Source organism: Poecilia mexicana, unplaced genomic scaffold (genome assembly GCF_051168715.1).
Source record: "Poecilia mexicana isolate PSO_F unplaced genomic scaffold, ASM5116871v1 scaffold_11, whole genome shotgun sequence".
Classification (NCBI taxonomy): domain Eukaryota; kingdom Metazoa; phylum Chordata; class Actinopteri; order Cyprinodontiformes; family Poeciliidae; genus Poecilia; species Poecilia mexicana.
Genome location: NW_028263380.1, coordinates 16,897,455 through 16,914,222, shown reverse-complemented (window position 1 = coordinate 16,914,222; position 16,768 = coordinate 16,897,455). Strand labels below are relative to the sequence as shown.

The 16,768-nt window shown below is 34.5% G+C and overlaps 1 protein-coding gene across 7 annotated transcripts in view; it reads right to left on the bottom strand.

Annotated features, from left to right (window-relative positions):
• The window catches only part of LOC106919952 (myocyte-specific enhancer factor 2D homolog), a 41,302-nt gene that overhangs the window by 12,686 nt on the left and 11,848 nt on the right, over positions 1-16,768 (bottom strand). For 4 of the 7 annotated variants that reach the window (XR_015764634.1, XM_014990642.2, XM_088010304.1 and 1 more), the window contains exons 2-7: positions 15,243-15,612; positions 12,052-12,255; positions 10,804-10,941; positions 8,925-9,141; positions 6,631-6,687; positions 4,894-5,075 (exon numbers count right to left, since the gene is read on the bottom strand). Coding sequence is in view for 6 of the 7 variants with exons in the window: in XM_014990642.2 (XP_014846128.2) it covers positions 4,894-5,075; positions 6,631-6,687; positions 8,925-9,141; positions 10,804-10,941; positions 12,052-12,255; positions 15,243-15,296 (852 nt within the window). In the remaining variant the exon portion in view is untranslated. The remainder of the gene's footprint in view (positions 1-4,893; positions 5,076-6,630; positions 6,688-8,924; positions 9,142-10,803; positions 10,942-12,051; positions 12,256-15,242; positions 15,613-16,768) is intronic. The other 3 variants (XM_014990643.2, XM_014990646.2, XM_088010306.1) reach the window with 2 other exon arrangements.

Below are 16,768 nucleotides of genomic sequence, written 5' to 3'. Positions count from 1 at the left end.
GTTATCACAGTTTGATGAAATGGTGAAGAAAAACAGTGATCAAGTCAATTATAAATGGAATTTCACATTTCTTTGGGGGGGAAAAGTGTCATAATTGCCAGAAAAATACAAAGAAATGCAAAAACTTTGTTTCTAAACACTTTAAATAAATGGAAATTTATAAAAAAAAATGTTTAGTATGGAAAATACCTTATTTTACGATAAATCATGACATTTTTTAAGGCCACATCATATTAATAAAAAAAAAACAACCTCTGAAACGGTCTCATTTTAATGTTAAACTATGATTTCTGTGTGCACAACATTTCAAATGTTCTAGTAACTAGTAATTACACTGGATATACATATTTTAATTTAGCCTGGTGGAAATCCTTGTACGTCAATGACCCATGTCCAAATCTTTTGCTCCCAAACTGGTCGAAAAGAGCTCAAATTTACCTTGGATAAAAAGCAAACTGGAGCTCTTTTTAAACACTTCCGCATATAAAACGTCTTGCTATAAAAGGCAAAAGATTCTGTGGATTTTCCCTGGAATTACGTTCGAGTGTGAAAAGAACCATTCAACAAGAGTTTTGAATTACACTAAACGTACAAAAGAAGCAGAGACAGACCTCAAAGAGGAGAAAGATTTAATTATCTTCCTTTGTGAGGAAGAAGAGCGAGAGCGCCAGCAGACTGAAAGTGATGAAAATTAATCACCATCTTCTGGAAAATGAGAATCTTGCCTGTCGACTTTAAGACGAATTGTTGAAGGGGGAAGAGGACAGCCACCAGAAGCAGCCATTACTCCTCTAAAAACACATTTATCTTAATAACTATTATTATCTTATTTTGTTGCAAGCATTGTGAAGGGCATGCATTCTGAAAGGTTCAGTTTTCCACAGCTTATTGTGGAAAAAGTTAATTTTTTTAAGTGTATTAAAACACTTAATAGTTGTAAAAACCTGCTATTTTTTACAACTATGTTGTTTTTTTTACACTTTATATTTTAGGGATGAAACGAATAATTGTGATTAATTTTTTAAAAAATTGTCAACTTATTTAGTAATTGATTAATCGTTAAGTAGAGCATACAAACTCAAAAACGCCGTCAGAGAAGTAATTAAGCCAAAACTGTACAAAAAATAGATACATTTTGCATTTAAGATAAGAAAAAACCTTGAAAATACGTTTTACCCAGAAGACCTACAGTTCAAATTATGTAAAGAATGATTTATAAAAGAAACTGAAGTATTTGTTTATTTGCGTCTTTTAAGGTATTTCTAATATTGTACGAAAAAGCTTAAATGGCTAAATGAAACATCTAAAAAATGATGCTATTTTTAAATCTAATTCAGAACAATTGATTGAATAATTGATTACTATAACAATAATTTGTTGCAGCCTTAACATATTTAAACGTAGTGTGCCCCGTCTTTCATCAGTACACCTTCATGTGTTTCTGTGCGTTTCCATTTGTCACTTTGACGCCGATTCACTGAATTTACTCACTTAGGCACAAATATTTGGATATTTCCATTTTATTCTGGAAGTTATAAATTATCTTTTTGTCATAAACTTTTAATAGAAGTGAAGCAATGATAATTAAAAGGTAAAAATGCTAACGATGCTACTGCAGTATTGGGTAAAATTGTAAGTCCTTTCCTCCGGATTTAAATCTGCAACTGAAAGGGTGAAAACTAAAATTGTTTGCATGATCTAAACTCTTAATCTGGTATCTAAATTTCTAACTTCTCTGCATTTATCAGGTGTAAAACATGAAACAATATGCAACTAAAAACTGGAATAAAAACTAGCAATTAAAGATAATTTCAAGCCTGATTGTTGCTGGTCGATGTAAGCAGACAACTAAATCCTATTTATGATTGATTTTATAACCATTTTCTATCCTAAAGGTATTTTAAGTTTTTTATTCATCTATAAAGATAATCTAAAGTTGCATGCTTTGCGTTGGCCATGAAAGCTCAAATTTGGAGTTTTCGTTGGTTAAATGCCTTTAATGTAATTCAAAGTAGTTATTAAAAATCTCAAACATTGTGTCGGATAGTGGAAATGAAAGTGTGAGGCCGTTGGTGAACACTGAAACATGCTCTGTGGCGCGTCGCACCACAACGCAAAGTGAGAACAACACCCATGCTTTAGATAACCACCATACAGAGCGATGAAGCGAGTCCAGCTCAAACCTGCAGGAAAGCACTCGGATATTTCTTATACGGCACCGTCAGCGAGATTAACGTGGAGGGCTCAGTTCTAGATTATCTCCAAAAACTAAAAAACAAATGCTGGAATAAGACATCCACGCACCCTGACCCACATGCAGTCAGTCAAACTGAACACCATCTCAAAGGAAATGTCGGTGAAAACAAAACTGAAACAAGAATAAACTCCTGCAGAGTCCTGCACTCATGCTGACAGCTGACTGGCACCGACTCATGCGAGTGACTGATGTATGTGTTTAGGAGTGAGGGGGGGGGAAATCACCTCGTTTACCAATTCCAGCTCATCCTCTGTCTGCAAGGAGTTGTAACAGAGAGGGTTATAACTCTGGAGTGACTGAATAAAACCATGAAAACAAAGCCTGAACTCGTACTAGTTCATCGGTTGGTTTGCAAAGTTCAATAGTTTTCTCAGACCTGAACTAAACTGCAACAGCTAGCAAGAAACTAAAGACAATAAAAATATTTGGAAACAGTTAAAATTATTCATCAAAGGTTTCTTTAAGAATCGCACTAAACCTGAGAATCTAAATAATGTTATAGTCCATGTTAAAGATTATAATTTTGTCTTTTCTTTACACTTTAACTTCACATTAAACTAAAATACTTGAAGCAATTATTAAAGCCTGATGAAGTCGTGGTTCATTCCTTCATAAAATATTTGACTAGATTGTACATCTTTAGAGTATTAGAACATATTTTTCATTATTGTGTCTGATGTTTGTTTTAAAGCTTATGTTCACTCAAATTATCTCAACTAGGCAGCTCGATTATTGTAAAAACAAAACCTGAAGAAAATCCTCTGACGCTGAAGAAGCAATGTGAGGAATAAGCAAGATTCTGGATAAATATTTTAGACCCTTCAGTCAAGTTTTAATTATCAAACAGCTTGATAAAAAAGATCAGATTTATCAGTAGCAAAGCGTCAAGATTTCCTGATTCTTTTGATGGGTTCAATCCAACTATAAAACATGAAGCAATTTGGTCCCCATTCATTTATTTCACCCCAGGATTGAGATGTTTACCCAGCTCCTGTAAAGTTGGGGGCATTTTGGCAACAAAAAATACGATTTCTGGATCATTTTGTCTTCTAAGTAAAGATATGGGAACTTAGAAAATGTTGATAAAATGTTTCTAACTTTTACAGCACCTCACCTATGAGATGAAAACAATATAAATGAACTAAAAAAGACAGTTTCAATACAGTATTACGTGATCTTGATCTATCAATACTTCTACAGGGACAACTAAAATACAGAAAAACTTTATATTTTGAAAAGTCTTTACACTTAACTGATCCAAGAACAAAACACTAACCGAACAAAAAAATCCCCCAATTTCAATAACTTTAAGGTATAAAATATAATCGGATCAATTCGGAATAATAAATATTCATTACACTGAAACAATCCAGCTAGATGACCAAATTAAATGCTTAAACATAATAAACACGAAAGTTACAAAAATATTTTGCTAAGTTTTCTGGCATTAAGTAAATAGAAATAATTTTGGTAATTCTAACGGGCCTAAAAAAAAAAAGAAACGTTTAGTCTGATTTAACTTCACAGAAAACAAAATGTGTGTCTTTTCACTAAGTGTATAAAATATCTGATTTCAACTGTAAGCAACATTTTATTTGAAGAGAAGTGCATGAGATTGACATGAGACATTAACATGAAGGAGTCTTTATAAATGTTTGACTGCTGTCATGATGTGTTATTCTGTAAATGACATTTTTAAAGCAACTCTGCATTAAAAATGTCATTTACAGAATGACACTTCATGACAGCAGCCATAAACATTCATAAAGACTCCTTCTTGTTTTTCACAGTTGTTATGTCAATCTTATGAATACCCTTCAAATAAAATGTTACCGTAACATTTTCCAAACTTAGGCTTTTAGATTTAATAGAGGGTGTCCAAAATGTGGCCTGGGGGCCATTTGCAGCCCTAGAAACAACTTTGGGTGGGCCTTAATCAGAAATTCAAGAATAGTATAAATGTGTAGTTTTCCATTTCAGGCAGAAAATACAGATTTGAAAGTAATGTTTCAGAAAAACACAGACAATATCAGATCTTAAAATGAAAAATATAAAGGTAGAGCACAAGTTTTTTTTTCTTTTAATGTGATATATTTCATTTGTAAAAACAAACAGTTTTACTAAAATGCAGATTTCCCATTTCATAAAATTTTCAAAATAAATCAAGAGTGAGCAAAAAAAAGACAAAAAATGTTGAAAAATGTGACGAGCCTGTTCTTATTTTTTTAATCTGACAAACCTGCAAAAAGATTTTAAACCTAGAATAATTTATCCACAGTAGCTAAATTATGTGACTGCTATTACGTTTACTTTCAGGTAAAAATGAAAACATAAAATAGTTTTTGCAAAAAAAAAAAAAAATACTAAAAAGTTTAACATTATCGGCCCCCATGCCAGAAAGTTTGGACACCCCTGACTTATGATCAAAACTGTGCAGTTTGAATATGAAGCACTTTCAAGTACAAACTTTGGAAAAACCAAATTGAAATTTAAATTACTCCAAGGTTTTCACGCCCCTTGTGACAGCAACTGGTAACATCTTGGGTCCAACAAAAACCTGGTGCGTTTGTGAGCGATCATGAAAAGAACTGAGGGGTCAGAAACGTTAAACCGAAGCTGAACTTGGCTGATCTCACCATCTGCATGAGGCTCTTCCCGCCCTGCGAGGTGATGACTCGCAGGTCCGGCTTACGGCTGTTGACCATCTGCGGGCTGGGAGGGGGCGGCGGGGACTTGGCCGGAACTACTTTCCCCAGGCTGTTGCCGTTGGAGACGGTGAGCAGACCTGGGGAGGCCCTGGCGCTGGTGTATCCATTAGCTGCGGGGGAGACGGAGGTGCGAATGCATGGTGATCAATAGGGAAAGATCAGACAGACAGTAGGGGTACAGAGTTTTGTTGTTAAGTAATCCTCTAAAAAACGTCTCGACCCTGAGGGAGAAACCTGAAGACAGATAATTCAGAGGGAGGCTACTGTTGTGATTTATTGGACACATTTCACTTATTTAATCCTTAAATTTAGTCTTTAAATTAGATATGTTCTTAAATAATACAATTCCTGCTTTTACAAGTCAATCATGATCAGCAAAATTTAGCTTTTTTGACAAAAAGACAAACCTTTGATGTCAAAATGAAAACTGACTTTTACAAAATGATAACAGAACATAAAATAAAACATAGTAAGTGATAAATATTGAGTGTGTTTCAAGAGACTGTACTATAAAGACACCTGAAAACCATGACAACATAAAGACAAAATATAAGCAACAAGCAAAAGGAGTGCACCGACCTGCTGATTCAGATTTTGAATTTAGATTTTCTTTTGTCTGATATGTTGCTAAATAAAACAAGAAAGTCTTTGAGTTGGTAACAGTGGGGCGACTATTGTTAACTCCAAACGTGCAAACATGACGCCTTCACGTAGACCTCAAAGTCTACGTGAAGGCGCGTCGAGGGACCATCGCAGCGCGATTTGAAGCATTTGACGAGTCCGGCAAATAAGCCGGCAACAGAAAACAACAGCTAGAGCGATTTTTGCTCTGGGAAATTTTGCTCTTATGCGCCCTCAACATGCCTCCACACAGACTTTAACTTGTGACACGTGTTTGGTGTAGAACTAAATGTCAAGCGTCTGCACAGACGTCGACCTTGAAGCGTTGAACGCGTTTGTTGTGAACGCACCGTTAGTTTGGTTGTTTCCATCAGCAGGAGAAGTTTGGACAACATTTATTCTCCAGCAAGATAACAAACCAAAGCACCCAGCTGAAGCCACACAGAAATGTTTTGGATGTTTTGGAGTGGCCCAGTCAAAGCCCAGGCCTCAATATGAACTGTTCACAAATGATCCCCACCAACAGTACAGTGTTTGAACAGTTTACAAGGAATAATGGAGTAAAACTGAGGTAACTGTGGCCAGGCTGTTACTGCAACCAAAATACAGACTTGAAAGAGGTGAATATTTAAGTAATCATTTAGTATATATTGCATATTTTAATTTAATTGCCAATATTTTATAGAAATCAGTTTTCACTTTGACATTAAAGGCTATTTTCCTTTTTTTTGTACAAAAAAGCCACATTTTGTTGATCATGACTGATTTGTAAATGAAAAAAGAAAGAGATAAAACATCCATGGGGGAAATGCTATTTATAGATCGGTATATGATTGTGCTTCACTTTTAGAATAAATATCTCATAAGTCAAAAGTGAACACTGAACATTCAGAGAATCCCACTAATTGGCATCCAATCCCAGGTGGAGCAACAGAGGAATAATTACTTAATTATTCCACAACATAAGGGAAACTGTAAAAAGAAAAAAAGAAAAAAGAATGCTACAAAACTTTGGTTTTGTAAAAAATTTAATAAATTACTTACAGACTGGACTTGGACATCCTCCGTTTGAATTATTCAGGTCGCCTCCGAGGAGAGCACCTATTAAATAAAGAAAAACGTACAATGAATCCATGCAATTTTGACTTTTTAGCTGAAACAAACTCTAAATTGAATTCTTAAGCTTAGTTTTCTTCCCAAGTTTAAACTCTGTGATTAAGCTTCACTTTAAGCTTGAACTTAAAACAACTTGCATCTGTTTTCAAAGGGATGACACAAACTACACACTACAAAATAAACACACAATTCCTTTACACATTTTTAGGCATTATGCATCACAACTAAACAAACAAATAAGTGACAATTTATCAGCTAGCAAGATATAGATGTAAAAAAAACATGGAAAGGATAAATTAATGCAAATCATGTTTACTCTACTGGCTGTGGTATCTTGTAAAGTTGCTCTAATAATAGTAGTCCCCATTTTAAAGTGTTCATTTAATTATTGCCTAGCACTAAATAAAACGTTCACTCTATGTGAAGATCACTGGGGATTTAGAAGGCAGATTATTTTCTGTGGAGTTTGCACAAATTTCTTTTCCTCATTTTTTATAGGATAGTGAAGCATATGGCACTGAGGTATTTGAATATGCATTTATCGATAAATATAAAAAAAGAAACGAAATGCAAGACTTACTTTTTAAAATTACATAAAAGGTTTCTGGTTCAGTGGATTAGCATGGACAAAAGCAATCAGAACATGAAGAAAAGTTTTCAGTGTGTGAAGAACGTTCTCCAACACCAAGGCTGTAGCTTAGAGAAAAGCCCAGCTTCATTAAATGGGTTAAAAAATGATAGGAAGCTTTGATTGCTTCAGTAGTAACATGATACAGTTTTATTTTTTCTCTGCTCTGGTGACCAACTATGAGTTTCATCACAAAACGCCCACACAGAAACAGACAACGACTCACTGAAAACACAGAACAGACTTAAATGGTCTTTACATTTACTACAGATTAAACTGTTTAAATTCACATTTACTACACGTTAAACTGTTTAAATTCATGATTTACTACATGTTAAACTATTTAAACTAATGATTTACTACATGTTTAACTGCTTAAATTTATGATTTTGAGAGGGAAATTTGTTAAAAATTCACTCCTAACCAGATAATTTGGTTGATTCTGCTAAACACACGAACCACATTATTGGGAAAACAAGTGTATTATTTTTATGTATTTGGCCTTTCATCCACATAAAAGCTGTTTAATATCACTAAAAATGATTATTTATAAAAACTCCAACCAATGTGGAGATTTCAGAAAACTGTGTTTGCATTACTGTCTGCAGCAAATAATGCGCTAGAAATCTAAAAACTTGCTTCAGCATGAATCCCAATCGACATTATCTTGTATTTTTATAACTTTATATTCAAATATGTCATTTAAAAGTAGTTTAACTTTTATATCTGTCCACCAGAATCTCCTGGCACCATGTTTAAATGCTAACAGGAAGTCGTGGTTGTTTTGAAGCAATGTGATTGGCTGACATTGCTATGCTGCCCCCTAGGGGTCTGGCATGTTTAAAACAACGCTCGTGTTGATGAAAACTTTTCTGAAAACATTTCAGTGTTTATGATATTATTTCTTTGTTTTTATATTTGTTTTTATAAAGACCTGGCTACATGTGTACAATGTCCAAGCAGAACACAGATTTGCTTATTTTCTAAAATTATTACATATTTATAATTTCATTTCAAATAAGTTTTGAGAATTAGATTTATGAAAGTGTAAGATAAAGAGTAATTTACCCACAGCCAGATATTTTATACAAATAAAATCTCTGTCCAAAAATATAAGAATGAATCCTATTTTTGGATGAAAAAAAAGTTTAAGAAAACAGGATATAATTTTGTAAATTAGACGAATTGTTACTTTCAAAACTTAAATCAATATTTAACATTTTCCCTGCGCTGCAATGAACCCTGCCTGTTTTAAAACCTAGTTAGACAGAAACAAAACTACCAAAAGTAAAAAAAACAAAAAAAAACAAGCTGGTTTTGAATGTTACACAGACTGACCAGATAGTTTTGGGTTCTCTCATTCATATACATCTTTAGCTCCTTTTCACTTAAAAAAGCATAATAGAACCACGATCCAGAAACAAAGATTTCGTATTATTAGATATAAAACAAAGTATATCTAATAACTTAATCGGATGCATCACCTAACAGCAGTGATTAAGAACTATTACCCATTATGATAAAAACAGTAAAAGTAAAAAGCTGCTGCAGATCATCTCCAGCCTCTTTGTGCTGCGTCTCGCTGCATGCTCACCTGCACTGGCCGGTCGCTGTGGCAACCCCGGAGACACTGTATTTCTCTGGAGAGCCGGTTGCTGTGGCGACAGGAGGTGGGTATCCGTGAGCGATGATGATGTGACATAGGAGGTAGTTACCAGTGCGCTGCCAGGATTACTGAAGTGCAGTGTGCTCTGATTGGACGCCTGGACGGTGACTGGCATAGAGAAGGTCTGAGGCGGAGCCGCCGTCTGCTGCAGGACGACATTCTCACTTAGACAACAACTTGCAACACATTAAATAACAACCATGCGTCATACATAGCTTTAAAGTGTAAGGTATTACTTTATTTATTCATCCACTTTTAGCTGGTATATCAGGGTTTCCTCTAAAGTATTATAAGCCTGGCGGGTCACCAAGCTTTACTTGAGCCACTGCCAGGCTAAACATTGTTTATTTCAGTTTCTTTTTAAATTTCTGCCTCTTTTATTTATTTTTTTTTAAGACTTTATAGTTGGTGTTTAGGTATTAAACAATAAAACATAATAATTATCAAGTGACATTTTCAAATTTCCTGTCAACTTTAAACATTTTCTAACTCCCCTACTGCCAGGCTTAGCAGGTTTCCTGAGGGAAACCCTGTATGAGATTATCAATATATGAAATTTTTTAAAATAAAAATGACAGTTTCATTGTGTAACAAGCAAAAAAGATGCTTGCATGATTAACTGTTGGTTTACTTAAATATTTAATACTACAACTTATGCTAAAATACTACAGGGCTAAAATGATTAATCGGATGAATTGTGATTAATCAATTTTTGAAATAATCTGCAACTAATTTAGTAATTGATTAATCGTTAACGAGAGCATACAAACTCAAAAAAGGGCCATTTTCTGAACACAGTCAGAACACTTAAGCCAAAACTGTATAAAAAAATAAGATACATTTTGCATTTAAGATAAAATTTTTTTAATTATGTTCAACCCAGAACAACTCAAACCCCATAGTTTTAGCTTTATACAGTTTAAACTCTGTTAAAATAATATTACTTTTAAAAGGAATGATGTTACTTGCATCTTTTAAGGTTTTACTAATATTGTCCTAAAAGGATTTAGTAATTAAATGGAAAATTTGCAGAATGTGTAAATTATTTCATCTGATTAATCATCAGAATAATCGATTACAACAATCGTTAATTGCAGCCCTAAAACAGTATTACAATTACTACAGTGCCAATATTGATATCTTCATTTCTGATTTTGACACAGATTTAAGACATAATGTCAAATAAAACTGTGCTAATTGTGCAGAATATTTATCTTGTTTGTGAAGTTTTTGTGTCTTTTTTTAATCTTTCTTGGAAGCCAGAGAAAACTGTAATCATCTTCTTCCAGTTGGTTCGCAACATTACCTTATGTGCCAAAATGTGGTTCAAATGCCTTTAAAACAAAGGAAAGTGATGAAAGAAAATCTTATTAAAAATAAAAAGAAAATATGTATCATTTTCTGAATGATAAATGTGTAATGAGATTAAAACATCTAAACCTCTTGTTGAGGTCAGCACATTAAAATAAGTCAGTCTACCCCAATAATGTTTGATTATTGGGGTAGACTGGGGTAGAGATCCTTAAAATATTTAATATTTTTAACTTCTACTTCCACATCCATTTTAATTTTAGATGATTATTTTTTAAATTTCCATGAAAGAACATAAAAATCTTATTTGAAAGGGAGAAAACTGAACTTTGAGGTTGCAACAATACAAATATCAAACATCAAAGAGTGGGTTAAAATCTTTGAATGTATAAAGTTAAACTCTCACTGCTTAAAGATCTCTTGAGAGAATAATTTAAAAATAATGCCGCTTATCTTTCACAAATCAAAAGGAATAATAAGAAGGGTAAACCCTTACACCGTAGCGTTTGAAGAGGACGTCCAGATCTTCCGTGGTTTTACGAAACTTGTCGTCATTCAGAGGACTTTGGTCAATTGAGTCTTCGCCGTCCGGCTCTGGACTGTCGCAGCCGTTGAAACCTTTCTTTCTCAAAGTCTAGAAACCAAATCAGGGAGAGAAACAATATTCAATAGACCAGCAATAAGATAAGCTATGGACTCTATGAGTACTTAGAAATAGTTTAGCAAACATGAATATCCCAAATGACTTCGAGTTAGGCTGCTGTAGGAGTTTTATTTTGAAGGGGACAAACTCTAGTAACAGGAAGTAGCATGTTGTGGTCATTAGCTTGTAAGCTAAAACATGCAACTTTGAAAAATTGAGTCGGTGTGTAATTATTAAACAGAGCAGCAGCTACAGCATCCGCCATGTTTACGTTTATCTTGTCAATTCTCTGCGATCTGTCATTAGCGTGATGAAAACGTCAGAGGAAATGAGACCCTACAGTTCACACTGACGTCACTTTAGACATCAGATACCGGATTGCATATTAAAAGTAACCTGAGTGATTTGAAAATAAATGGATTGTCATTAAATAAATAAAAATAAAAATAAAAAAAATCTAATTTTGATCACAAGTGGGCAAAACAAGTCGATTTTTGCCACGTTTACCTGCAGTGTAAATATTGAAAGGTAATAAATAAAACAAGTTCCTCATTTCTGACATAACTGCACGTCATATTTTAAATTACTAGCAAACAGGTGTATTTAGCTCTAATAAAGGCCCAAAGGTCACATATTCTGTTGTACAAAACATTTATATTTGTTTCAATATCATCAGTTTGGCAGGAAAATCATAATGTATGGGTTTATTTGAGGTCTGACCTGCCATTTCCAACTTTAACCTCCATCCATCCATCCATTTTCTGTACACCCTTGTCCCTAGTGGGGTCGGGACCAACTTTAACCTACTATGATTAATTCTCTTTGTGTACTTTAGAAGAGAAAAAAAAATGTTGTGTAGGTTGTTTGAATCCACCAGAAAATGAAGGAATGAATATACTATCCCACTTATGAGTCAAAGAAAATGAATTTTATGGACCTAAATAAACTGATTGACGGATCTAGAAATAGATTTTATTTCTCGAGTTTTATTTTTAATGGAACAGAAACTAATTTGAAGCTGGCGCGTGATCTATCCAGGTTAAAACCATTTACCTCTGTGACAGAAAACCCCTCAGGAAGCGGCGGACACGATGAATTTACCTCAATGATGTCTGCGTTGGTCCGGCTCTCGTGCGGCTCATTGTACTCGGTGTATTTGAGCAGAACCTTGTCCATGTCGGTGCTGGCGTACTGGAACAGCTTGTTGGCGTGGTTGAAGATGATCAGGGCGATCTCACAGTCACACAACACACTCAGCTCGTAGGCCTTCTTCATCAAGCCAAACTTTCGCTTCGTGAATGTGACCTGAGAGAGAACGGAGAAAAACATTAAAATCAAAGAAGCAACTTACACCATTTTTTTTAAATTGCTTTAATTGTATGCAGTCACTAATTTAACACTTTTTTCCTTCTCCAGTTTATATTTCTCTTGGTGGTCAAGTATTTTTTGAAGAATACTCAGTTAGACCAGTCAGCTATAGCAAAACATAACAGATTAAATAAAAGAGCTAAAAGGGATTCCCGCTGGTCGACTTTGTTTAATTTAGGCGTATAAGCACTTTCTCTTACCGTAAACTAAGACTGGATAATGGAAACTACTTTAAATCCTTTGGCTACCAAAGCAGTAACAAAACGTTCCCTATGTGGGTAGAAACTGCCTGTAGCAAACTACTAATTTGCATTTTTGGTTGTTTTGGGAGTTTTTTTTTGGTAAAAGTAGGGATTCTGAAAGGGACAAAATGATTAGAAATTACTATTCAAGACAGACATAAAGGAACAGACATAAAAAAAATCAGAAGACAAAAACTGGTTTTGAGTATTTTCTTACTTAAAGTATGAAAATAAAAAAGCAATCAGTACAAAACCAACATTTCAATCATTAATTAAAAGGATGTTTCCCTTTTTGTCAATCTTTGAAAGTCGTAATTGTTATAAATATTTGTTTTATTTATTAAAACCCTTCAAACATACATTCTGTTGGTATTTATTCTTTCATTATTAAAACTTAAAAACACGCTATGTTGTAAAATTCTACTTTTTATTTTGTGTTTTCTTTTAGTAGCGAATGACTAGAGCAGAAAATTTATTTTATGTAACTCTATGTTTCCATATTTATATAATACAATGTATATTTTCTAATGGTCTTGTGGCTGAATGATTTTTTTATTGATCAATAATTCACAGAGTTTCAGTATTTTAAGCATGGACGGGTTGAATCCCAAGAGAATCAAGACAGAATGTGAATTTACAAACAATTACATAAGAAATTTAATAAATGTTCACTAAGAAAATAAGCTAAATTATCACAAACTACCTCTTCCAAAACAATTGAGTGGAGATGAATAAAACTCTGATTTTACTGTTTCCTGTTCTGTATAAATTATTTCTATTATTTTGAAGAAAAGTTGAATAAAGTAAGAGTTTCAGTCTTAAACTATGTGGAAAGCTTGTTGCTGCAAGCCAGCGAAAGAGCAACAATCGAGTACAATGTTTAACAAAATTAGCCTGAATTTCTGTCAAGAACAGAACGTCTATGCTTTAAAAATGCAAAAGAAAGAAAAAAATACAAGCTGGAATTGAGGGCATGTGATACAAGTATCTGGTGGTTTGATGAAAACATAATTCAACTTTTCATCTTTACCAGAAGTAAAAGAAAGAAAGGAAAAGAAATGTGGAAAAGTGAGTTTAATCCAAACTGAAAGCCAATCAGAGATGCATCACAGACCAAATCCCTGCTCTGCACAAACCAAGACTCCACAATGCATCTATTATTAAACCACTCAGCAAACTGTTTGCTTTTACAGACAAAACCCAATATTTGTGCAAAGCATTCACACAAATACTGGCGAGAAGTCTTTAAGCGACTCCAGACTCAAATCTATTCTCAGCAGCTGGCATCTGCTGAAGATAAACATGTGATATCCCAGAATGTCTGAGGTTAACAGGATATTTGTTGTTTTTATTTTTGGGTGGGAGGGGATGCTGTGGATTAACTGGAACTGGTTTCTTTACTGCCTGAAGTTCTTCAACGGGAGATGAAGATAATACTCAATGGGACGCACAAGAGTTCAACTCACTATCCAAAAAGCAAAATGCAAAGAACGGAAAATGTTCAATGCACTAATAAATCCGGTTGCTGGTGAGTTTATTTTAACTGATGCAGATATTTTCTGGTCTTATCACAAAAAAAAAAACAACTACAAGTCAAGACTGATGAGGAGCATTTTCTAACAAAGCGTAAACATTTGGACTCAAAATAAGAATGCTTAAATGTCAAAAAATAAACTCCCATATCATTCAAAAGTGCTAGAACGGTTTTAATTTTCAGTAGTTTCAGATGAAGAAGCCTGCGGAGAATAATTAATTTGTGTAGTTATCTTCTTTTCACATGCATTAATAATCCATTATTAGTTCTATATTAATTAAAAATGGTTCATCGCAATAATTTCATCCAGCAAAATTTGTTATTGTGACAGACCTGGCTACAACAAACCTTCACAACTTTCACTGGCATTGAGATTATTGTTTAATTATACTGCATACTTAGCATGACAAATGCTTTGCAATTCCAGTCTGAGAAACTCAGAACTTTAAATCAGTCTGCCAGCAACCAGCCTGTGCACAATTTGGAGGTGTGGACGCATCACTGAAGCTGAGAAAACTTCAAAACCCAACAAATGTTGACGACTATGTGCATGACATTATGTGTATTAAAATTTAGTATTTTTAGCTGCTTGGGGAAAGCAGCTTTGTGATCCACATGACCAAGAACCAAACAGCGTCGCGTAAAATTACTTGATGTGCTGCGCAAAAGTCAGACCCCGCAACATTTGCTAATGTTAAGCCTGCGACTACTTTTAAATGTGATTCTCTGACCTTAATTTGCAGTAATGAAAAGCAGTGGTTGAAACTTTATCCTACAAAACTTGATATTCTCAAAACTAGACAAACAAAACAGAAAATCTGATTATTATTAATTTTTTATAGCATTTATAGCTTTGTGACTTCAGGCCAGTGCTAAAGTGTCAGAGATGACAGATGAATTTGGATTGAAGATTCAAGGGATTTGGATTAATTTGACCAAGATAAATTCAAATATCCCAATAATTGTTGCAAATTTTCTAGAATAATTATGCTTTTATAAACACACAGCCATCATTACTAATTAAATTCAAACACTTTTGATGAATCATAAAATGACTCAATGTGTGATTTTTAATTTCCAGAGCAGATTAGCAAAACAAACAGAACGCAAAATAACATAAAATCCTTTGTTTCACAGCAGTGACTCACCTGCTTGTTCCTTTCGTCGGTGATCCTTTGGATCTGAATCTTTTTCCTCCCCATTATGCTTTGTAGTCGTGAACACTAATGCTGGAGTCAGTCAAGTGGAAAAGTGTCTCTCTGAAGATGAGTACGGAAGCGAAGCAGAAACACGCTCAAACACAGTCATGCATTTCGAGGACATGCACGCACGCGCATCTCTGTGTCCAGGTGTGGTGAGGCAACACGGTTAACTCTTGCTCTGAAAGGGCAGCGGGAGAGAAGAGCGGCGCTGCAGCGATTTGGGACGTGGAAATGTGGAAGAGGTCCTCAGTTCATCTTTTATTCAGCGGGGACCGATGTGTGCAGCTGCTGCGGCATGGAGGACGTCACTCCTCTCCTGCGTAAACGAAAGAAACAAACATTCACCAAATATCCCTTGAAATGTAAATCATGAGTGTTAAAGCTACGTTACTTTTTTTTTTTTTATATGTTTTTTATAGAGATGCATGATATATTGGCACCTGGGCCGATATTAGCAACCAATTTTTTTTCCCACTTTGTTGCCGTCAGTTTCTGGTCGTTTTATTTTCAAAAGGTGTCAAAGTAGTAGAGAAATGTATACAAATAAATATCGGTTATTGGCCAAAACAGCAACATTAATATTGGTTATCAATATCAGCCCAAATGTTCATGTTCATGTCGGTGCATCCGTAGTTTTTTACGTATTTGTTCAAAGTGTCAGTTTCTTATGAGACAAACAATCTGTGAAATAATCTAATTCCTCTCAGTGCTACTGAAGAAATGCACTAGTCAAAAACAACCAATCAGAGCCAAGGGGAAGGTCTTACTGCTGGCAATCATACTTCTGTATGCGCTGCTCAGTGTGCTAATGGCAGAAAACAACTTACTGTCCAAGGAAATCTGGCATCATAATTAGACTGAGGATTCACTGGTAGCTGCAGCGTAGCAGAGAGAAAGGGGGAGAGAAGTAGTGCATCCACAAGGGTGATTGGCAGCACTAACACCCTCCTCCTGGTTCCTCCTGACTGTTTTTTTTTTTTTTTTTTTAGTTAGCACTGGAAGTGCTGGGGAAAGACAGGAATATCAAACTCATTTTCATTTTGTGCCGTATCCAAAATCTGAATGTTCTTAAAGGGCCAGTTGTCCCAGAATGTGTTGATAAAACCAATTAAGCTGTTAAAAAAATCAATAAACAGCTGGTTGTTTCAGCATTCAACACAATTTTAAGTGTTTCTTAAAATTAAATAATAATGAACATCTGTTCACACCGATCAGTCCGTCTAGGATTTTGTGATTGTTTTTGCGGGTTTTTTTGCAATCAAAATCACAGATTTTGTGGCGCTAATTTAGAAATATTTCTAAGGAATTTTTACAATATTTGCACTAAATAGGACTTCATTAATCGCTGTGTTGGTCATGGACTTTTTGGCCAATTTTGATAAACATTTGCAGTGAAATCATAAAAAATGTGGGGATCTGTTGATTTTGCATGAATTCAGTTTGGTTGTTGCAGATTTGTGAAAAACTGGAGG